The 18,895-nt window shown below is 36.0% G+C and overlaps 3 protein-coding genes across 7 annotated transcripts; 1 reads left to right on the top strand and 2 right to left on the bottom strand.

Annotated features, from left to right (window-relative positions):
* Positions 1-31: 31 nt before the first annotated feature.
* Positions 32-4,050, bottom strand: LOC138942079 (PX domain-containing protein kinase-like protein). Of its 3 annotated transcripts, XM_070312116.1 has the most exons (9): positions 3,656-4,050; positions 3,218-3,406; positions 3,034-3,130; positions 2,399-2,823; positions 2,135-2,311; positions 1,479-1,889; positions 1,237-1,393; positions 1,118-1,162; positions 688-776 (listed from the first exon to the last, which is right to left on the bottom strand). In XM_070312116.1, exons 1-8 carry the CDS (start codon positions 3,755-3,757, stop codon positions 1,146-1,148), a joined length of 1,575 nt encoding a protein of 524 aa, XP_070168217.1. In that variant the 5' UTR covers positions 3,758-4,050; the 3' UTR covers positions 688-776; positions 1,118-1,145. The 3 variants fall into 3 exon arrangements, with proteins under 3 accessions (XP_070168215.1, XP_070168216.1, XP_070168217.1); XM_070312114.1 differs by lacking the exon at positions 1,118-1,162 and having other exon boundaries at positions 32-776; positions 3,656-4,049; XM_070312115.1 differs by lacking the exon at positions 1,118-1,162 and having other exon boundaries at positions 32-776; positions 3,218-3,470; positions 3,656-4,048.
* Positions 4,051-9,089: 5,039 nt separating this feature from the next.
* On the top strand, positions 9,090-12,208 carry Nf-yb (nuclear factor Y-box B). 2 transcript variants are annotated; one of them, XR_011448212.1, is made up of 3 exons: positions 9,090-9,386; positions 10,085-11,680; positions 11,897-12,208. XR_011448212.1 is itself a non-coding variant. In XM_070311880.1 (2 exons), the coding sequence occupies exons 1-2, from the start codon at positions 9,275-9,277 to the stop codon at positions 10,624-10,626; spliced, it is 654 nt and encodes a 217-aa protein (XP_070167981.1). In that variant the 5' UTR covers positions 9,090-9,274; the 3' UTR covers positions 10,627-11,829. The 2 variants fall into 2 exon arrangements, 1 of the variants encoding a protein (XP_070167981.1); XM_070311880.1 differs by lacking the exon at positions 11,897-12,208 and having other exon boundaries at positions 10,085-11,829.
* LOC138941928 (uncharacterized) lies at positions 9,932-17,405 on the bottom strand. 2 transcript variants are annotated; one of them, XM_070311878.1, is made up of 4 exons: positions 17,008-17,405; positions 14,039-14,908; positions 11,984-12,121; positions 9,932-11,661 (listed from the first exon to the last, which is right to left on the bottom strand). In XM_070311878.1, exons 2-4 carry the CDS (start codon positions 14,585-14,587, stop codon positions 11,179-11,181), a joined length of 1,170 nt encoding a protein of 389 aa, XP_070167979.1. In that variant the 5' UTR covers positions 14,588-14,908; positions 17,008-17,405; the 3' UTR covers positions 9,932-11,178. The 2 variants fall into 2 exon arrangements, with proteins under 2 accessions (XP_070167979.1, XP_070167980.1); XM_070311879.1 differs by having other exon boundaries at positions 14,039-14,834.
* Between the last annotated feature and the right edge of the window lie 1,490 nt (positions 17,406-18,895).

Raw genomic sequence — 18,895 nt, 5'->3', positions numbered from 1 at the left:
AAGCAGTGGTATCAACGCAGAGTACTATTTGGGAAGAATATGATATAAGATTTGTAAAGATGGCAATTTTTCGAAGCATTTGTTATTTTGATTAATTGTTCTGTATATGTTTAGGCTCGTTCTTGGACGGCAAGTCTATAGATGAAGCAAGCGTTGCATTAGATCTTATAAAAACATAGAGTAGGCTAAACGGGACTAATATCGATTATATATCATAAATTTAATACATATTCTACTTTTAATATAACTGCTTTAAGCTAGAAATCTTGTTATGTAGCAAGAGCGTATCACTAAAAAATAAGATCAAAATTTATAAAATGCAAGTATCGCGATCAAAATGAAACAATTTCCAATTTTACTAGGAGTCACGAGGAGCATGACACAGCTATATTGTCCAGACAATCTTTGAATTCAACGTAATAATCTACAGGTACATCGTCCGTTCTAATCAAGCACAAGCAAAGTTCTTTGTCCAATATTACATGGCAGTCACACTAGATTTGAAATAAATCTGCGCGACTCTTTTCTCTCTTTGTCTATCTAATCCTATAATATATTTACTTTTCGTCTATTTATCTAACGATGACCATTTGCGATTCTTCGCAGCCTATTCTTATCGAAATTGCAAATACTACCAAGTAAAGCAGCACGGTTGTTTGACGATTTTGGTACACTATTTGATACACCACTAAACGTTTCAGACGGCGGCGGCAACGATGGTGGTGGCGGAACGCTTTTGCCAGGAACTGCATCCCCTTGTGGAATATCTACAGAACCTTGAGTAGAAAAAGATGAAAAACGACATAGTAGACTTCATAACATAATACGTACATTTTGTTCTAAGAAATTCAAGAAAGATTTATCTAATTCATTTCTTTAAGAAAATGGAAGTATACATCTAACCATATATGACAATTATACATTACAGGCAACATTGAAAAATCTGAAAATAACACAACAGATAAGCTTGTAAGAATAATTCTCAAATTACAAGAATACATCTTACAGAGAAAACTGGCAAAACAACAATGAGGAAAAATTCTATGAAACAAAGATGAGAGAATAATTATGAAAAGTTGTTAGACATTAAGGAAACCTGAATGCTCGAATGACCTACGTGAAAGGAATGACCTCAGTACACGCCATCAACTTTTGTGCCCAGCTAATCAAGAGATGTAGAAACATAAATGTCAATTAGCATCAATGACAATAGCAATGAAGAGCGTTATGACTTACGAAGCGATGGAGGAGTCAACGTTCCAACGCTGGTAGCCGTGGATGTACTTGTCGGACTGTCTGAGCGTTCTGGACTCTTACCATTTATTTGCTTTGTCCCATTTGTACCCAGTTGCGATGCAGAGCGTTGTTCTTGCGCCAATTTCTGTTCTTTCTTCTGCAATATGTAATAATCGAAATGATATCCTATATCGATCGCTACTTTTTATTCTATAAACTCTTTCCCTTTGTTATATACTCACTAATTTATGCTTTCGTTTTTTCATCTCTTCTTCAGAACTCATCATTTCTTGAACTTTGACAAGTCTTTTCTGGTGCCGGACGACTTTCTGTTCATCGCGCAATCGTTGTTCAGCTTTATTTACAGCTTCTTGCAAAGCTTCCTTCAAATGGTTACTCAATTTGAAATATGGCTTCTCTACAGTTCCAATGGCCAATGCGGCGCGTCTTGTCGATTCGAAAAATGGATGTTCCAACAATCGAAACACTGTCGGCAAATCTTGCTTTAAAGCTTCCGGCGATAATATAACCTCTAGCAAATTTTTCAAGTTTGCTTCGCAATGTGGTAGTTCAGAACATGTTGCTTCCAAAAGTGGTCGTCCAAATGCCATTTCATACAAAACATGTCCAAATGAATATACATCAACTTGAGCCTGTTCAGAAAAATATATCAAACCATTTTTATAAATGTAGGAAAATATTTATTCAGAGAATGAAACTCAAGATGATAATAATATTGCATGGAAAATCCAAAATACAGAAAAAAATTTTTTTTATCCATACCTTTTTGAAATAAATGACTTTAAAAGTTAAAAAATTATATCTTTTCATTTTTTTTTCAGGTTAGTTATACCATCAAATTACAAAATGTCAAGACATTTATATCACTGTATATTACCGTGGCATGTAATTTACGCCTTTGCACTACATAAGGCCGGTAAAATGCTGGTAATCCTAAAAGACCATTTTCTATATCTAATAATTTAGCGCATCTCGGGGTTAAAAGGACATTGCCGGTATGTAAATGTCCATAAGGTAATCCTTTCTCATGAAGATATCCTAGGGCTTCCAATATCTACAAATCAACAATATTATTGTTATGTAAAGAATAATCTTTTGAAACGTCACAATATAACATAATTCTTATATAAAAATTTTTAACCTGATAACCATACATCGCAACTTCTTGAGTCGTCAATGATTTTATTTGTTTTGGGTTTCCATACTTCTTTATAAATGGCTGTTTAGGCTTAGTAATACACAGAACATCACGTAATGTGCCCATTGGATAGAAATTTCTTATCATTAGTGCCCCATTGTCTGTAACATGCTGATGTACTATTGGTTCGATGTAAATGTGCCGTAGAGAGCCCAGAGTTTTGAAAACTCCTTGTATATCTTTATCTTGCAAATGTTTATCAGGGCCAAACTCGACCCAAGCTAGTAAGAGTTCTTGTTTCGGATTCTGACGATTTTTCACTGTATAATAATGTTTTCTCAATCGCCAACCCATATCAGGGATAGGTTTGCATACTTCAAAATTGGCGTCACTCCTTAATGCTAATGACACTTGTTGTAGCGCGATTTCTGTAAAACAGATGAATAATTTTCATATTTTACACACAAACATGCATTTTATATGATGTCTAGAATCAAATATATATACAGCCTTATAATATTCAAAAAAAGTTTACATTATAAAATAATCTTTAAGAGAGATATTAATTATTATTTTTAATGTAATGTTTAAGATATCTTATGTTTATAACATGCTGTCTTAGTGGAAAATAAGCTTACCGTGTAACGGTGCTGTATAATTCTCAGGGTCTAAAAACTTTTTCATGGGAAGTGAAGATGCCAGTATAGGATTCATTAGTACTATGTTTAGATAATTCTAAAAAAAAAAAAAAAAAAAAAAAGATCTTTTATTTATTACACGAATACTATATTTAAACAACCATATTATATTATGATGATGAACCTGCAGTGCTATTTGTCTCTGAGCTATAAAGTCTGGCTCCATATTACCAATAATTCTTTTTGGTGGTAATGGCACATCAAAGCCAGATATGGATAAAGTCGCATTGAGCTGTACAAAGTCATTGTAACGTCTGCTCACTCTCCAAGATCTTTCAGGTAGCGGACCTCTCTGTGTTTTGATTACGTATTCCTGAATATACATATATATACCAGAGTTTTCAGTATATATCTCAACAAGTAAATAATAAATATGGCTGTATACAAAAACAAAGTTATAAAATATACAATTTCAGCGGACAAAGTATTCTAATTTGTGATTTGTATACACAAAACAAATACAGATTCTTGATAACATGAATTCTTATATTCGTACAACTTTGATTAACTAAATGAAAATACTTATATGATGAAAGAGAGAGAGAGAGAGAAAACGAGATACCGTATGCCCGTCGATGGTCCTCGCATTTTCGATGACACTGGTCAATTGCTCCGTATCATCTAACAACACTTTATTCGTGTATCTCTTCTCGAATAAAGCCATTGATCGTTAGTCTAACGCGAGGCAGGGCCCGTACGGGTCCAATTGCGTTTGTCTTTCGCACAGTTTCCGCGCGTCGCCATACATGACGCGCTTCTGCATCATTGCAACATTGGTGAATGCACGGCGGCACTTATCGCGAAATATTTTCAATGTCAGACACACGATACACTCGAAGGGGGAGAAAGGATTATACCGATAACTCGCTGACGCGTATAATCAAATACTACGTACACGGCGAATCTTGACAACACTCGGAGATCAGGTTGTCATTGCGTGACGTCACGCCGGCGCAGATAGGTAGATTCCTAGAAAAAAAGTTGTATACCACAGTAAAAATCCCTCTGTTCTTTTACCTTTTCATTTTCGATTTCCTTCTATTTTGTCACCCTGCAAAGTGTAAAATCTCTCTCTCTCTCTCTTACAAAAAATTTACGTACCCGCGATTCTTTGTTCGAAAGAACGACATGATGAACATGACAATTAGGCAGGGTTGGGAAAGTTACTTTATAAAAGTAACTCGTTACCGTTACCGTTATTTTTTCTAAAAAGTAACTCGTTACCGTTACTCGTTACTAATTTTAAAAAGTAACTCGTTACCGTTACAGTTACTAAAAAGTAACGAGTCGTTACAATTTCCGTTACTTTTTTACAATACAAACTAATAAATTATTTTGCATAAGAAAAACTTTTAAAAAATTGTAAGCAAGATTTCATTCAAGGTTTATTACAAAATAAATGATTAAATTTTATCGAAATTCTTTATTAATTTTTAATAAAATTTGTTGCTCCATAGTATCATCATTTAAATGCCCTCTTTGTGGTGTTAATGCAGAGCCACCGATGCTAAACATTCTTTCTACAGATGCACTGCTTGGTAGAGCTGTATTATATTTAATAAAAAGTTTTTCAAGTTTGGATAGTCGTTTAACATTTCTATATTACAATTATTTGATTTTAAAAACCGTTGCAATTCTTCTTGTTCAGATTCATTTTGCATCGTTTTTTGCTCAAAAATGAAAAAATCATCGTGATCGTCAGATTTTCCAGCTTTTAAAGAATTTTCAGTTGATCGGATTCCCAAATCCTCCAAGTAATTTTCAGCACGTTTTCTTTTTTCTCCGGTTAACCAGTTTAACTTAAATTTTGGATGTAAACATGCTGCTATTATTAATTCTTTTGTTTCAAATATTGTAAGAAATCTAAAATCAAATATAGTAAATTAAGCGACATTGTTTGTTTTATTGAAATTAATACTTTTGAATCAATAGTTTAAAATAAAATAATATTTTTCAATTAAATCCTTATTTAAAATTAAATAACATATGTATTAATCAAATTAATAAGTTACCTTTTATTTAAACCTTGCTGAATAGCTTCAACTAATGAATGGCAATCTATAAGGTCAGATTTATTGAGATTTTCTAATTTTCGTTGCAAGGTACTTAGAACTGGTAGTAAATGATATTACAACATAATAAGAATGCTAATTGGTCGATTTGCTTACGGCTTTACGGTTAAGATAAAAATTTTATCACGCACAATAGCAAGAATAATATCTTAAATAAATCAAAAAATTTGAAAAAAGTAACGATAAAAGTAACTGTTAAATTCGTTACTCGTTACCGAAAAATGTAACGAAGTTACTTTTTCCGTTACAAATAAAATTTGTAACGCCATTACCGTTACAGTTACCGAAAAAAAGTAACTGTAACGGTAACAGCGTAACAAGTAACGCGTTACTTCCCAACCCTGCAATTAGATTTGTTATTATTTTATTTGCGGGAGCTTTATGACGAGATCTACTTGGCATTTCCAACCAACTCTGTTTCTTTTAACTTATACTTTTTACATTCAAATTCTGCGCTAAATCTCTTTTTCTTTCCATCTCCAACGCTCAAACATGCATTTGTCAAAATGCACATGCACAAAAAAAAAATCATCAACCAATCGTCCATCTAGTAGCAATATGGAATCTCATATATTAGACACTTGATTAATTAATTTCTTTATGCATATGCATTATAAATCTATCCAAATTTGTCTGGATAGGCTCTCAATGCTTCAAATTTGCATTTAAAAAATTTCTCGATTCTAATTGGTTATTTCCAATTTCTATCTAGTTCTTTCTTTCGTACAAGAGTGCATTTGAAAATACAATCCGTAGGTAAAGTACACAGACTTCTATATAATGCGGCGTCTACAATAGAGATTTTAAGTCCTAAGCCTTAAGAAATTGACCAATCACAGTCAAGTATGAGAATACTCGACTGTGATTGGTCAATTTCTTAAGCCTTAGGGCTTAAAATCTCTATTGTAGACGCGGCATAAGACGATCTTGAAATAAGAACTGATTATGAATACCGGCCTAAGTGTGTTGGATGACACGCTACTTACTAGAATCCTATATAATCAGAGACTACGTTTACACGTCACTCCTAATCGGATTTAATAACATTCGTAGTTCTAAGACTGGCCAATCATAATCATTCCATTGTTCAGAAGAATAGCTGTGATTGGCCAGTTTCACAACTACGAATGTTATTAAACCCGATTAAGGGTGCCGTGTAAAGCCCGTATCAGACTACGCATTGAAGATTGAAGATTGAAGATTAAAGATTGGAATTTGACTAATCAGAACGAAAGGGACTAAAATTTTTTTATTCCGATTGGTCAAATCCCAATCTTGAATCTTCAATCTCAATCTTCAATGCATAGTCTGATACGGATTTAACAGAGCTCAGAGAAGCGACAATAACGTTCCGCTTGTTGATTGGCTGACCGCTACGGGCCCGTTCCACTTAACAACCGCACACTCATGTATTATTTCATCTTTGTTGTTCACCGAAAGTTAAACAAAGACAGATAATGCTCGCGAGCGTTGCGGTCATTAGTTTGCACGTAGTGAATTTTACGTGCAAACTAATCGCAACCGATGTACCGTAAGTGAGAAAAAAGTATATTTGTAATGTTATTCTCTAAAAAAAAAACATTTTGAATATCTCTGAGACGTTTTTAAGACATTTTAAATTACACATGGATAGCTACGGGATCAACATGGCGATCATGAGAAACATAGAGGGAGTAACGATGTCGCTTCTCTGATTATATAGGACTCTAAGCAGTACATTCTGCTTTTTTAGCGCGAGTTCTGATTGACCTCTGCTTTTCTGCTTTCTGCTTTTCTGCCAAGATGTAAAGCCGGCTTTATTCTTTCTTCGTAATAGGAATCAGGGTTGGGAAGTAATGCGTTACTTGTAATGTCGTTACCGTTACACTTACTTTTTTCGGTAACGATCGTTATACTTTTTTCTGTTCGTAACGGTAACGGTAACGTCGTTACATTTTTACAGTAACGGTAACGAATTAGCCGTTAATTTTATCGTTATTTTTTGGTTTTTATTATCTTATATATCTATATTCAATAGATGTATTTTTTGAAAAATATTTTGTAACCTTCCCAGACAGCACAAAACATCCTCAGGATCATCCTGTATATGTCCAGGACGGTTCAAGACATTTGTAGGATATTTTAAGATATTATTATAAATATATTTATAAAAATTTAATATGCATATGTAATTATTTTTAGTTGTGTCGGCTATTTAATATAATTTAGAAATCTTAAGTATTATAATAAGTATTAATGTCCTATAAATGTCCACTGGATGTCTGTAGGATATATCTGCCCTGTCTATTATATTGGATGTCTTTTGGATTTCCAGAGGACATATACATGTGCAATTAATTGTTAACATTAATTTCGTTTAATATTAATAATTGAATTTGATGCGCACATTTTCATATATCCAAAATTATTATTTATTTAATATTTCATGAGAAATGTTACTGTTCGCAACATTCCAAAAACTTTACAAACAATAGTATTCAACCGCTAGTTCGTTGGTTTACCGCTATGCGACACGCGAACTCGTATTTGAGATTTGGTCATGAGAATTATATAAAGCTTGCAAAGAGCAACTGATGAGGAAATTACAAATGTAATTATTTTCTATCAGTTCAATTTCTGATGCAATCCCAACATAGGGAATTCAGATATTGGATTGTTTTAGAAAATATTACACTACTCAAACCCGGGAGCCAAACCTAAAATATTCATGTATAGCACGAAAGCCTCAAATACTAAAGTGAACTATTTTTAATATTAGATTTTTAATATTGGCAGTAAATAACAAAACAATTTTAATTTATATTTAAATTTTAAAATTTGCTCCTTGAAACATACGAAAAATATCCCTAACATATCCTATAAAAATCCTTAGGATGTTCCACAGGATCTCCCTGGATTCTCCAGAGGTTAATATACGGCTATCATTTACTCTTCCTCAGGACATCCAGAGGAGATCTGAGGATTACAATGGGATATCCTGAGGATATCCTACATATATGTCCTGGATGCCTTTTGGACGTCCTAAGGACATCCTTGTGCTGTCTGGGTATAGAGATTAATTTAGAGTTTTTAATTGTAACATAGATTATTACATTTAATATTGATTATTAAATAATTCTATAATCTAATAGCTTATTTTAGCATTACAAAAAACAAAAACATGACGGAAAAGTAACGATTCGTTACTTGAACGTAACGGTAACGCGTTACTTTTTAAAATCAGTAACGAGTAACGGTAACGAGTTACTTTTTACAAAAAATAACGGTAACGGTAACGCGTTACTTTTATAAAGTAACGTTCCCAATCCTGGTAGGAATCATGTGCTGTGTGCACTAGAGAGCCTCTAGGAGAGAGAGGCGCCAACCAGCCATTTCGTGATTGATTGGCATAATATGTGCCGATTTGGTCATTATTGCGACGCCAATGCAGAGCAGATGGGATACGAATTCTCGGACCGACGATATCAAATATTTAAGGTTATATTACGCATATTACAAAATATAATGCGTAATATAACCCCAAACATTTTATATTTTCGGTCCGAGAATTCGTATCTCATCTGCTCTGCATTGGCGTCGCAATGACCAAATATATTATGCCAGCCAATTACGAAAAGGCTGGTTGGGTTGGCGCCTCTCTCTCTCTTAGAAGCTCTCTAGTATGCGCATGATTGTGTACATACTTTTCGGGGCCATGTATTTACAAGAGTTAACGGTCTAGTATTATATAGAAGTCTGTGGTAAAGTAGGCTTATTGACCAATCAGGATAAAGACATGTTTGTTTCTTTTGTGCTGATTGGTCAATTGAAGCCCTATAAACAGTTCATAGCAAGCTAGGGAATAATATATGTGACCAATGTTCTATCTTTTCCGGAAATAATGGATATAAAACGGAACTCGAATGCTACACGTCGTCCATAGTCCGTTATTCGTTGCTTGTTATATATTCTTATATAGATATATATAACATATTTATATACACAACAAGTGACTCAGCTTACGGAGGCAAGATAAAAACAAAGATAGAAAAAGGTTAGAGGGGCACGAGAGTCACGCAAGGTGTTCAATTACTTTGAGTACGTATTATAATTGGGAATTGTATCGAGAAATGGAGAATAGCGGTGAAAGCGGAGACGATGGTGGTCCTTTAGGATCGACGGCGTTCCTGGGAGGAGGTACCGTCGCGACGTCTTACATTGGCGTACAATCGGATATGGAAGGTAAGTTAGCGTTCTTCCTGCAATAGTATCTGGAAAATTGTGAGATATACAATGATCAATCTTGATTTATATATATCGTCGAATATTATTTGAATTCTGGACGTCATCTTTTTTTAACCTATACGTTGCGTCTGTATACATTAATTCCTCCTTCAAGGATACGTAGTTTCTCAGACTACACAAGATATATTTGTATTTTATTTTATTATTTTATTAATTTTATTTAATTTTTTTATTTGATATTTATTTTTTTATTTAATATTTTATTTAATCTATTTTGATTTATTTAATTATTTTATTTTATTATATTTTCTGTTTGATTTTATTATATTCTAATTTCAATTAGATACGTCACTTGTGTTTTATATCTTTATCTTTCTTCATTTATCAAAATTTTGCAATTTAAGCAATTTCTATGACAAGATCAACCATTTTGAATAGATAAGCTGTATTAAATTTTTTTACTAATTGCCTAATATTTGAATTATTATTATATTAATATTATTGCATCACTTGCTATAGAGAAATGTGAAGGTAGAAATGTATTAACTATATGTAATTTATTAAAAGATTAATATTCATGTAATATATTTACACATATATAGATACTCCTCTGTAAATTATTGCAATTCAAATTGGGAATTAAAATTTTTGGATTGTAAGACAATGTATAAATCTTAACAAATGCTTTTGAACAGATGACCCTGAGAACACAGATGATTCCAATCATGGTGCTGATCCTTTGCAAAGCCCTGGAGTTTCCACTGGCGGTGGACCACTTCGCGAACAGGATCGCTTCTTACCAATAGCAAATGTTGCCAAAATCATGAAAAGAGCTATTCCAGAGGCTGGAAAAATAGCTAAGGATGCGCGTGAATGTGTTCAAGAGTGTGTGTCAGAGTTCATCTCATTTATCACATCAGAAGCGAGTGACAGGTGTCACATGGAGAAACGTAAAACTATAAATGGTGAAGACATTCTGTTTGCCATGACTAATCTTGGTTTTGATAATTATGTCGAACCTTTGAAAATGTATCTGCAAAAGTATCGTGAGGCAACAAAAGGTGATAATCCTCCCAATACTGGAACTACAACCGGCAATGGAAAGACAGAGCCGCAAGGGATGTATGAAGATCAATTATTTGCCATTACTGCAACAGCATCAAGCGTAACCACCGCTGATACCTCTGTCATATATAGTTACTCATCTAATGAGCAGATGCAGTTTCAACTTTCCTGATCATTGGGAATTAAAGTGATATCGATATAATGTATTTGTTCTAAGACACACTGTGTGATTTGTGAAACAGAACTTAAGGATGATCGCGCACAGATTACAATTCCGTGGAAAAGAGAAACTTTTTTTCCTAGCGATATGTGGGCAGCAAAGTATATTAAGTTTTAACGTTAAGTATGATTATTTTAAGATTCGGTCGAGAAGTATCGCAAGTTGAGGTAACTTTACATACCTTTGTAAAGAAGCAACTTGTAAATGTGTGAGCGTAAATAAATCAGGAGACTGAAGAAAGATACCTAGTCGACGGTGATGGTTTCTTTACTTTCTCGATAATACGACAAGGATAGAAAAACGTAGCCGATTCCTTTATTTATCTATTGTTTAAGATCTAAAGACGCATGTTTAGACTACTTTTTAAGCTGCGAGAATTTGCGATTCAAGCCGCAACGGAAACTAGAATCGAGTAAGTGGGCAAGAACCGGCAGTAAATCGGCGTATATAGTATATAGAATTCATTCGTAAAAAAACGTTCGGGGCGCGCATTACGTTATCCTTTCACTCCGGTAATTGGGCAGGTGAGAGCAGGAGCTCGTGTCCCTTCGTCGCTGGTGATACGGAGCGGCTGGTAGGCGCGATCGGTCGTTCCTGCTGCGTCGGCGGCAACAACGAAGCGGTCGACAACGTTCCCGGTCGCATGTCTGCTTTCCTCGCCTTTTCCTTCTCATGCGTGGCGACGTGACAGAACTGCCAGCGGCACTGGCCACAGCGACATAGGCAGAGGCACAGCAGCACGCGAAACAGGCAGCACAGCAATCCGGCGCACAAGAGCGACGGACCGACGAGTCTTAGCTGTGGGCTTAGGAAACCCTTCTCACCGATGCCGACGAACGAGATAACTAAACCGAGCGCAGTGGTCCCTAAACCCACGTAGAGCACTGTGTTGACCGCCGCGCTGACCTCTCCCCTCTGCCGTATGGCATTACTGCTGTCATCTTCCTCGTCGTCGCTGCTCCCGTAGCAATAACTGGCGTCTCTTATCTAAAGCATACGATTCCGCGTGTGTTACATTTAATTTTTTATTAGCAAATGCATACCATATTTCGATAGCATATGTATTGATTTTTGCCGCAACATTTTAAAAATCTTGAAGAAATTTTTAATTTAAAGAAAATTGTCTTATAATTTATAACTATGCAATAATTAAACGTGACAGAATTTATGTTTTAATTTAGATAATATAATGAAAATAATTGTCTCTCTTCTCTCTATTTAGAATTGGACACACAATTATATACTCCAACTAGAAAGATTCGGCCAAAGAAACTAAGCTGCGTAATCTAGAAACAATTGAAGAAATTACCCTGTTTCTTTTCATCCATCGCCGATGTGCTTCGCACTGCTTTGTCCTGTAGCCGGGTGATGTAGGAGATAAAGGAAGAGGCGAAGGTCTGTTGCATCCCTGCCATGCTGCTTTACCGCCAGGTGCTTGACCGCCGCACTGAAATATATAATTCTCAGACATATCGTTATGAACCGATTGTTAAGACCAATGTAAATGATGATGATTTTGTTGATGGTTAATGTGATTAGCCAACGAAATCGAGTTGCTATGTCTATGTTTATTTTCAATTTATTATTTATTATTATTTATATAATTAATTTTAAGTTGCACAGTAAAATTCTTTCTAAAAAAAGTTGTGTATTCGATATTCTAGATTCGCTAATCGACGAGTTAAAATCCTTTATTTTCTTTATAGTTTCTTCGAAAATCGACATGTGCCTTGATGTGTGTTATATGAATGAACGAAGTATTAAATTATTTCACTCAGAAATGATAGCAGAAGAGTGGGATTAAATGTTCTAAGAGCAATTGATAATGCAAATTCGTCAGATTTGCGTCGAGGTCGTTCGATCGATTTCGCCGTTAATTGGTACAAAGAAATATTGATCGATGAAATATGCACATATGCGATTAATAAAATTCATAGAATTCGTAGCGATAGATTCTAATCTATAATGAGTTTGTTTGTAGATACTGATCCACGGAAGGATTGCGTGACTATTAATTTACAACACGTTCACGCGGAGGGACCAAGATCGCTTTTCGACGCGGCCGTGACTCTTGATTACTTACCCCATACGCGTAAGATCGTGGGGGATATTGTGGTAGCGGCGGAATGAGTCTGGTGGCGAAGTTGGAAGGTAATTCTCTAAAATTCACCACCTTACCACCCCGTAATCGCTGTTTCTCTCGCTGTGTTCGTCTAATCAATAGAGCAGCCTGCATTCCGCTTATTCATTTGTACCGATCGTTGAAATTTTTTCAACCCCCTCAATGATTGCCGGTTTTCTTTCTCTCTCTTTTTACCCTTGATAAAGGATAAAGAGAAACTACTTTTTCGGAGTCCACCTCAGAGATTATCCATCATCGATCCCGGACAGTACCGAATGTAACGATATACATCTAACGTCGTCGGCATCGATGGATGCTCATGTTCGCCCAAGATGATAATCGCGGGGGGCATGTTTCACGCTATACTGAAATTACATTGCGGAGCTTTTAGCCGACCTAGGATCCTGGAGAGATATTTGGGCTTGCAGAATCTGCCATGCCTTTCTTACATCGTTCAACAGATTTACTCGCGTGTTATACACCACCAGACAGCCGATCGATGCTATTTGCTATATACGTTGCACGAGGTGCCGGCAAGAGAGATGTGTAGTGCAACCAGAAGGAGCGTATACGCTTCGAGTGAGGGGTGAATCGCGCTAAAGCGATAGAGTGAGTTTATAATCTTCGTTAATCTAATTCGTCAATGCGATCGTGCACTTGGCAGAGATAACGGCTGCCTGTAATCGAATTTTCAGTCTATATCTAAATATATAAAACTGAAGCAAAGGAAGGTTAAAATTGACTTTTCTTTCTATTGAAATTTTTGATGATAAAAAAAGATACTTAAAAAAGTAAATCTTTTATTATACCAATTTTTTAATAATTAATATAATGTATGCTTTGCAGACTTGACAAAAATAATAGAACAATGGAATTTGACAAAGTGATATAAAAAAACTTCGAGACTCGGCGGCTGTGCATGGTAAAAGCAATTAAAGCAAATAACGTAAGCATTTAAGAAGATTGTAAAGACTTTTAAAATATATCACAATTTTTTATATTTGCTGAACCTGACAACTGCGTTATAAATTCAACAGTTTTCTCTACCTAATGCTCGTACTGTATAGCGTATTTATTTCATTTTGCGTGATTCCTAGGCGCGTGTATAGATACGCGTGGAACTATATGTAAGATATGAAAGGTGATAAAGAATCGGGCGATAGAGAGCGACTAAGAGAAACAGCGTGAGCTGGCCGGAAGAGGCTGATATTATGAGGAGAGAATGCTCAACGATGTACCCACCTGTAGCTCCGAAGTAGGAGGTGATACTCGGAGATCGAGGACCGAGGACGGCGGGAAAGGAAACTTGCTGGACTTGTTGTTGGCTGGATAAGTGGTGGCGGACGTTGAAGATTCGAGGGAAAGCGGGGGCGGCGAGATCGGGAACTGGATCGGCGAGACCGGCGCGACCTGCTCCTGATGGGACTTGTGGTGATCGATGGCGTGACGGCGTCGATCATCGATGCCCGGATGAAACGCGGCGGACGACGAAGATGTTGACGTCAGCGTTTGCTGTTGCGCTCGTGGGGCTTGTTGACGGGTGGCAGCAAGCTTGGTCGGGGGATGGTGATGATGGTGGTGGTGATGATGATGATGGTACGGGTGGTGGTGTTGGTGCTGGTGCTGATGTTGATGGTGCTGATAATGCTGCTGCTGTTGATGATGACGCGAGCCAGGGGGTACGCCCTTCAGTCTTGGCGGAATGACATGGACCGGCGTTTGTTTGTTAAGCTGTAGCCGCTTTTGCTTCCTCCGATTGGCGATGCTGGCACCACCTGCCGCGGCATACATCGCTCCACGAGTTGCCCACTCGCTTCTTCTCTTCCCGTCTCAAAGCAGCTCTGGGACGTCCCTGTTCCTGTTACGAGTTACATTCGCATGGTCGCATGATGCGCCGAGGATGGGTCCGTGTCATGTCAGGCATGCCACACACCCCTTATACTGTCCCAGAGGAATTTTTCTTTGCCGCCTTCTTTTTCTTTTCTTTTTTCCTCTCTCTCTCTTTCTCTTTTTTTCTCTCACTCTTTCCTTTGCCTCTCTGGAAAGGCAAGAAACTGTGACGGAGCTCCGCCCGTTCTGGCGCCCGTCGTTACGGTCTACGTTTCTAAATCGCTATGCGGCACATTGAAAGCGATTTATTTTACGTTGAATAGAATCGCCGCTAATCAGCGAACGCGTAACGCATTATTTTCTCGGCGATTCGCCATAGATATAAGTTTGTTTTCAATATGCATAGCTGGTTCCGAGATACGATAGTTTTCAAAGGGGATCCAAATCACACAAATAATATATGAAATCTATTATTTTTTCAGATATACTTTATTGCGCTTTCTACATTTAAAGCGCAATATAAGCATATATTTAAATATTGAAGAGAAAGTATATGCTTGAAAAGCGTTATTATCTCTTAAATAGGAATATTAATATGAGTAAAATTTAAACATTATATGCTATAGATATTGCAATAATTTTCAATTACTGTTTATCATGCAAATTTTGAATACTCTCTAGGGATAGATCTTAATGCCATTTAAATTGATCTTAAAATGATTAAAAATTTTTGTTATATAAAGCACTTTGGTTATGCGTCCGCTGGATATCAAAAAAGTAAATATGTATGAATACTACGATGCATGTAGCGAACAACTCCATGTTACCAGGGAAAACATAATTAAAGATGCATGGTTTTAGCATAATATATATATATATATATATATATATATATATATTAATAAGGTATGTTTTAATAGTAAACACAAAAAATAGCCAACAAGTTCGGAATAATGATTTTTTCCTTAATATAATTTCTCTATAGAATATGTATATCAGAATATGCTTCCTCTGGTTTTTTATTTGCTTTGAATTTCTTAAAGCAAAGCAAGGGAAGTTGCATTTAATTTGTATCTAATTACTATATTCTAGCATAAGAAAATTGTGTACGTATAATTACGTGTATGTGTGTATGTACAGAAAATGATTTTTAATGAAATTGTAAACTTCTTTTAATATTGCATAAATTAATGGTATCCCTTAATTTAATTTAATTTAACAAAATAATTATAAATATTTCTTTTAAAACTTTTCATACAATTGATCTGAAATTGATTTGATATTTCAAAATTTTTGACTATAATAAGGTTCACTGCAGTGCCATATTATCATTGTAGAGTATCATATTATCGTGAGAGAAAGCGATCTTGGTATAACTTTGTGCATCAATAATATCATATATGACTATTGATAAAATCTTATAACATGAAGCAATTATAGATCTGCAGTTTTTTTTTTCAACGAAGATTGTGATAATTGAATTATTACACATATGTATATCATTAATGTTTACAACACTTAAGAAAAAGCGGAAAGCAATGTCTACTCGTGCATATTTATACATTTATATTAAAAGTGCTCGGCTATACACTGCAAGCCTCCATTGCGAAAAAAAGGCAGTGGGAACAGAATCACATTAAAATAAAGTTTTTGTAGCTCATATGCAAAGTGTATAAACTTTCTTCATGATTACTTCGATCTATAAGTTATTTACATTATTTACATTGAAAGTCAGTTACTAAACGGGAATTGAAAGAGATTCGGAAATTTTCTGAAGAAAAGACTATGATATGACGATTTTAAAAATGTATGATGAGTATAGATGAGTTGGACGATAAGCTTAATCGTGTCTAAGCTAATGACATGCGAAACGACATGCATAGACGACGAATATGTGCGTGCACGAAGATATATAGACAGGTATTTATAACGCGATAGTCTACGCTGCGGACATTCGCGGGACCAAGAAAATCCATAATAAATACAACAGACAAGAGATACCAGAAGAAGAGTGATCTATTCTGATACGTCATCTACTCGTGATAGAAAAGAAGTTACAAAGGCTGACTGGTGGTCCTCGAGAATGTCATATATAATGCATAATTCTTTTTCTTTTTCGCATCGTTCTCTCATGACAGAGATGAAAATTTTTTTTCTTTTGTTTTTACAAGGGTGAAGAAGTCTAGGGACAACGAAAACCAAACAACGACGAGACAATAAAAAGGCTCGGGTGTATATCTTTTCTCTCTTTTTAAATTCGCCAGCGACCGCTGCAGCAACGGACGGCGGCTTCAACGGCGGCAGCAACAGCAATATATAGCAAACAAAAAAAAGAAACAGGCATCAAGACAGCCAACAACACCAAAAACGACTGCGCGTACCGACAATTCAGAAAAAAGAGAGAGGTACCGCCACTGTGTGTTCAACCCCCTTTTTTCTCTCTTCCTCTTTCCTCCTGTCTCTCTCTCTCTCTCTCTCTTTCTCCCTTGTTCCCTCGATTCGTTCACAATAAACAGTGGTACATCGACATTTTGTCGCCCCGTGTTGCTCGATTTCCTCTTTTTTATACTGCTCTCTGTTTTATCCGTGTCACTCTCACGACGGACGATACAGAACGGCGATTCATCGAATGGCGCGTCTCACTCGATCGCCAAAGAGGCGCATGAAGCCTCCATCGCCCTCCTCGCGTATGTAGACGCACCCGTCACCCCCGAACGAGCGTGCGACCACCGACTGACGGCTGCTGAGCTAGCCGTAGACAGCCGCTCCGCACGCGCGTAGCTACTCACCCTATCTCTTTTTCACCCTTTTCCTCCGTCTCCTTCCGTTTCACCCTTCCTATTATCAGTAGCAGCGCGCGCACCCCTACGCGCAGGGCCGAGTCTAGGAATCGAGATGTGAACATAATATTATAGCAGCTGACCCGTCACTTTCACCGTACTCGCAAAGGTATCGTATATGTATTCGCCAAAACGTGTCGCATCAGCAAAGAAGTGATGCAAATTTGTGGACGGCCCAAAAAAAAAAAAAAGATATTATATATCATAATGGTATTATATGTATAAAAAAATAACTATTTATATATCGTTAAAAGAATATGTTATATTATATGAAAATAAGAATTAGTTATCTCTTCCTTGTCATTGTTTAAAATGTGTACTTACATACATTTATAATATTATACATATATGTATAATATATGAGGCACATTTATAACAACTTGTGTAATAATTAACTTCATTCTTTCACACAATTCCATCCAGATAATACAAATATTTAAAAAATATCATAAATGCATATGTTTTTAAATTATAAATGGCTTACTCTTTCGAAAATATCGTTTGCTTTGAAATTTGCATTGTATTTCTATTATCATATTTTCTTTCAAGATTTTTATTGTTTTTTATTTGAACCTGTTGTGAAAAAGCTTGCTTATTATATTGTACTAGCAAATATACACTAATATATTACGTATATATTATATATACCGATTGATCAATATATTTATCAGATTATTATACGTTTTCGTTAATTCTGTGGTAGCCAGGTACTTACGACGAATTTAGGATTGACGGAAATCGCCAATTGGGAAACGAGGTGGGGAAGAAGGGTTCGGATTATTTAGACAGAGTCCTTTTAAACGTAGGAGGGATGAGCGGTTGAGCTTTGTTCAATAGCGCAGCGCGCGTGTGCGGAAACGCCAAAGTCGAATTCTAGGGCAATCTGCTTTCGCGCCCATCCGCTACCCCGACTGTAACCGGGTTACCTCGCCTTCTCTATCTCACCTGGGTCGATATCCGCGTTAGCCCGTTGCCTTTGACCTTTCACCTTTATTACCTTAGCCTGATTCCACAGCGCAGGTATAATGACCTGTCTCATCACGACTCTGTAATTTATTGGACGAATTCCAAGAATTTTCGCTTGGATTATTATACATGCCACACGAATAAAAAGATTATTATAAACGTCATACAAATATGCATAATGTGTAAAAAAAATATATACAGGGTGGTCCTCGTAACGGTCGCCACGATTTTTAAGGCACTTACAATAATCTGACATAAAAAAGTTTCAAACAAAAGTTGTGTGGCTTCAAGGGAGCCATAAGATGGTAACAATGATTTGACCTTGGAAAATCATTTGAAGGTCATGTGAAGGTCAACTTTAAAATCTTAAATGGAAACTCCCATTTTTTATTTAGTATTCTTGTAGCTGACATCGAGAGCTTTCCAAAACACTATAATAAAGTATTTTTTTATTAAGTACTTT

Source organism: Polyergus mexicanus, unplaced genomic scaffold (genome assembly GCF_030449975.1).
Source record: "Polyergus mexicanus isolate NDT 795.1 unplaced genomic scaffold, iyPolMexi1.0 SCAF_21, whole genome shotgun sequence".
Lineage (NCBI taxonomy): Eukaryota > Metazoa > Arthropoda > Insecta > Hymenoptera > Formicidae > Polyergus > Polyergus mexicanus.
The sequence above is the reverse complement of the archived record's forward strand: the minus strand, read 5'-3'. Positions and strand labels throughout refer to the sequence as shown.

What these genes read in the sequence shown, in the direction of transcription:
- LOC138942079 (XM_070312114.1), bottom strand. Translation starts at nt 3,757, where the DNA reads ATGGCTTTATTCGAGAAGAGATACACGAATAAAGTGTTGTTAGATGAT. An exon ending in TTGCGATGTATGGTTATCAG is followed by an intron (nt 2,312 to 2,398) that starts GTTAAAAATTTT and finishes GTTGATTTGTAG; the next exon opens with ATATTGGAAGCCCTAGGATA. An exon ending in AAAAACGAAAGCATAAATTA is followed by an intron (nt 1,394 to 1,478) that starts GTGAGTATATAA and finishes TACATATTGCAG; the next exon opens with AAGAAAGAACAGAAATTGGC.
- Nf-yb (XM_070311880.1), top strand. Translation starts at nt 9,275, where the DNA reads ATGGAGAATAGCGGTGAAAGCGGAGACGATGGTGGTCCTTTAGGATCG. An exon ending in CGTACAATCGGATATGGAAG is followed by an intron (nt 9,387 to 10,084) that starts GTAAGTTAGCGT and finishes GCTTTTGAACAG; the next exon opens with ATGACCCTGAGAACACAGAT.
- LOC138941928 (XM_070311878.1), bottom strand. Translation starts at nt 14,587, where the DNA reads ATGTATGCCGCGGCAGGTGGTGCCAGCATCGCCAATCGGAGGAAGCAA. An exon ending in CTCCTACTTCGGAGCTACAG is followed by an intron (nt 12,122 to 14,038) that starts GTGGGTACATCG and finishes TATATATTTCAG; the next exon opens with TGCGGCGGTCAAGCACCTGG. An exon ending in GATGGATGAAAAGAAACAGG is followed by an intron (nt 11,662 to 11,983) that starts GTAATTTCTTCA and finishes CGTATGCTTTAG; the next exon opens with ATAAGAGACGCCAGTTATTG.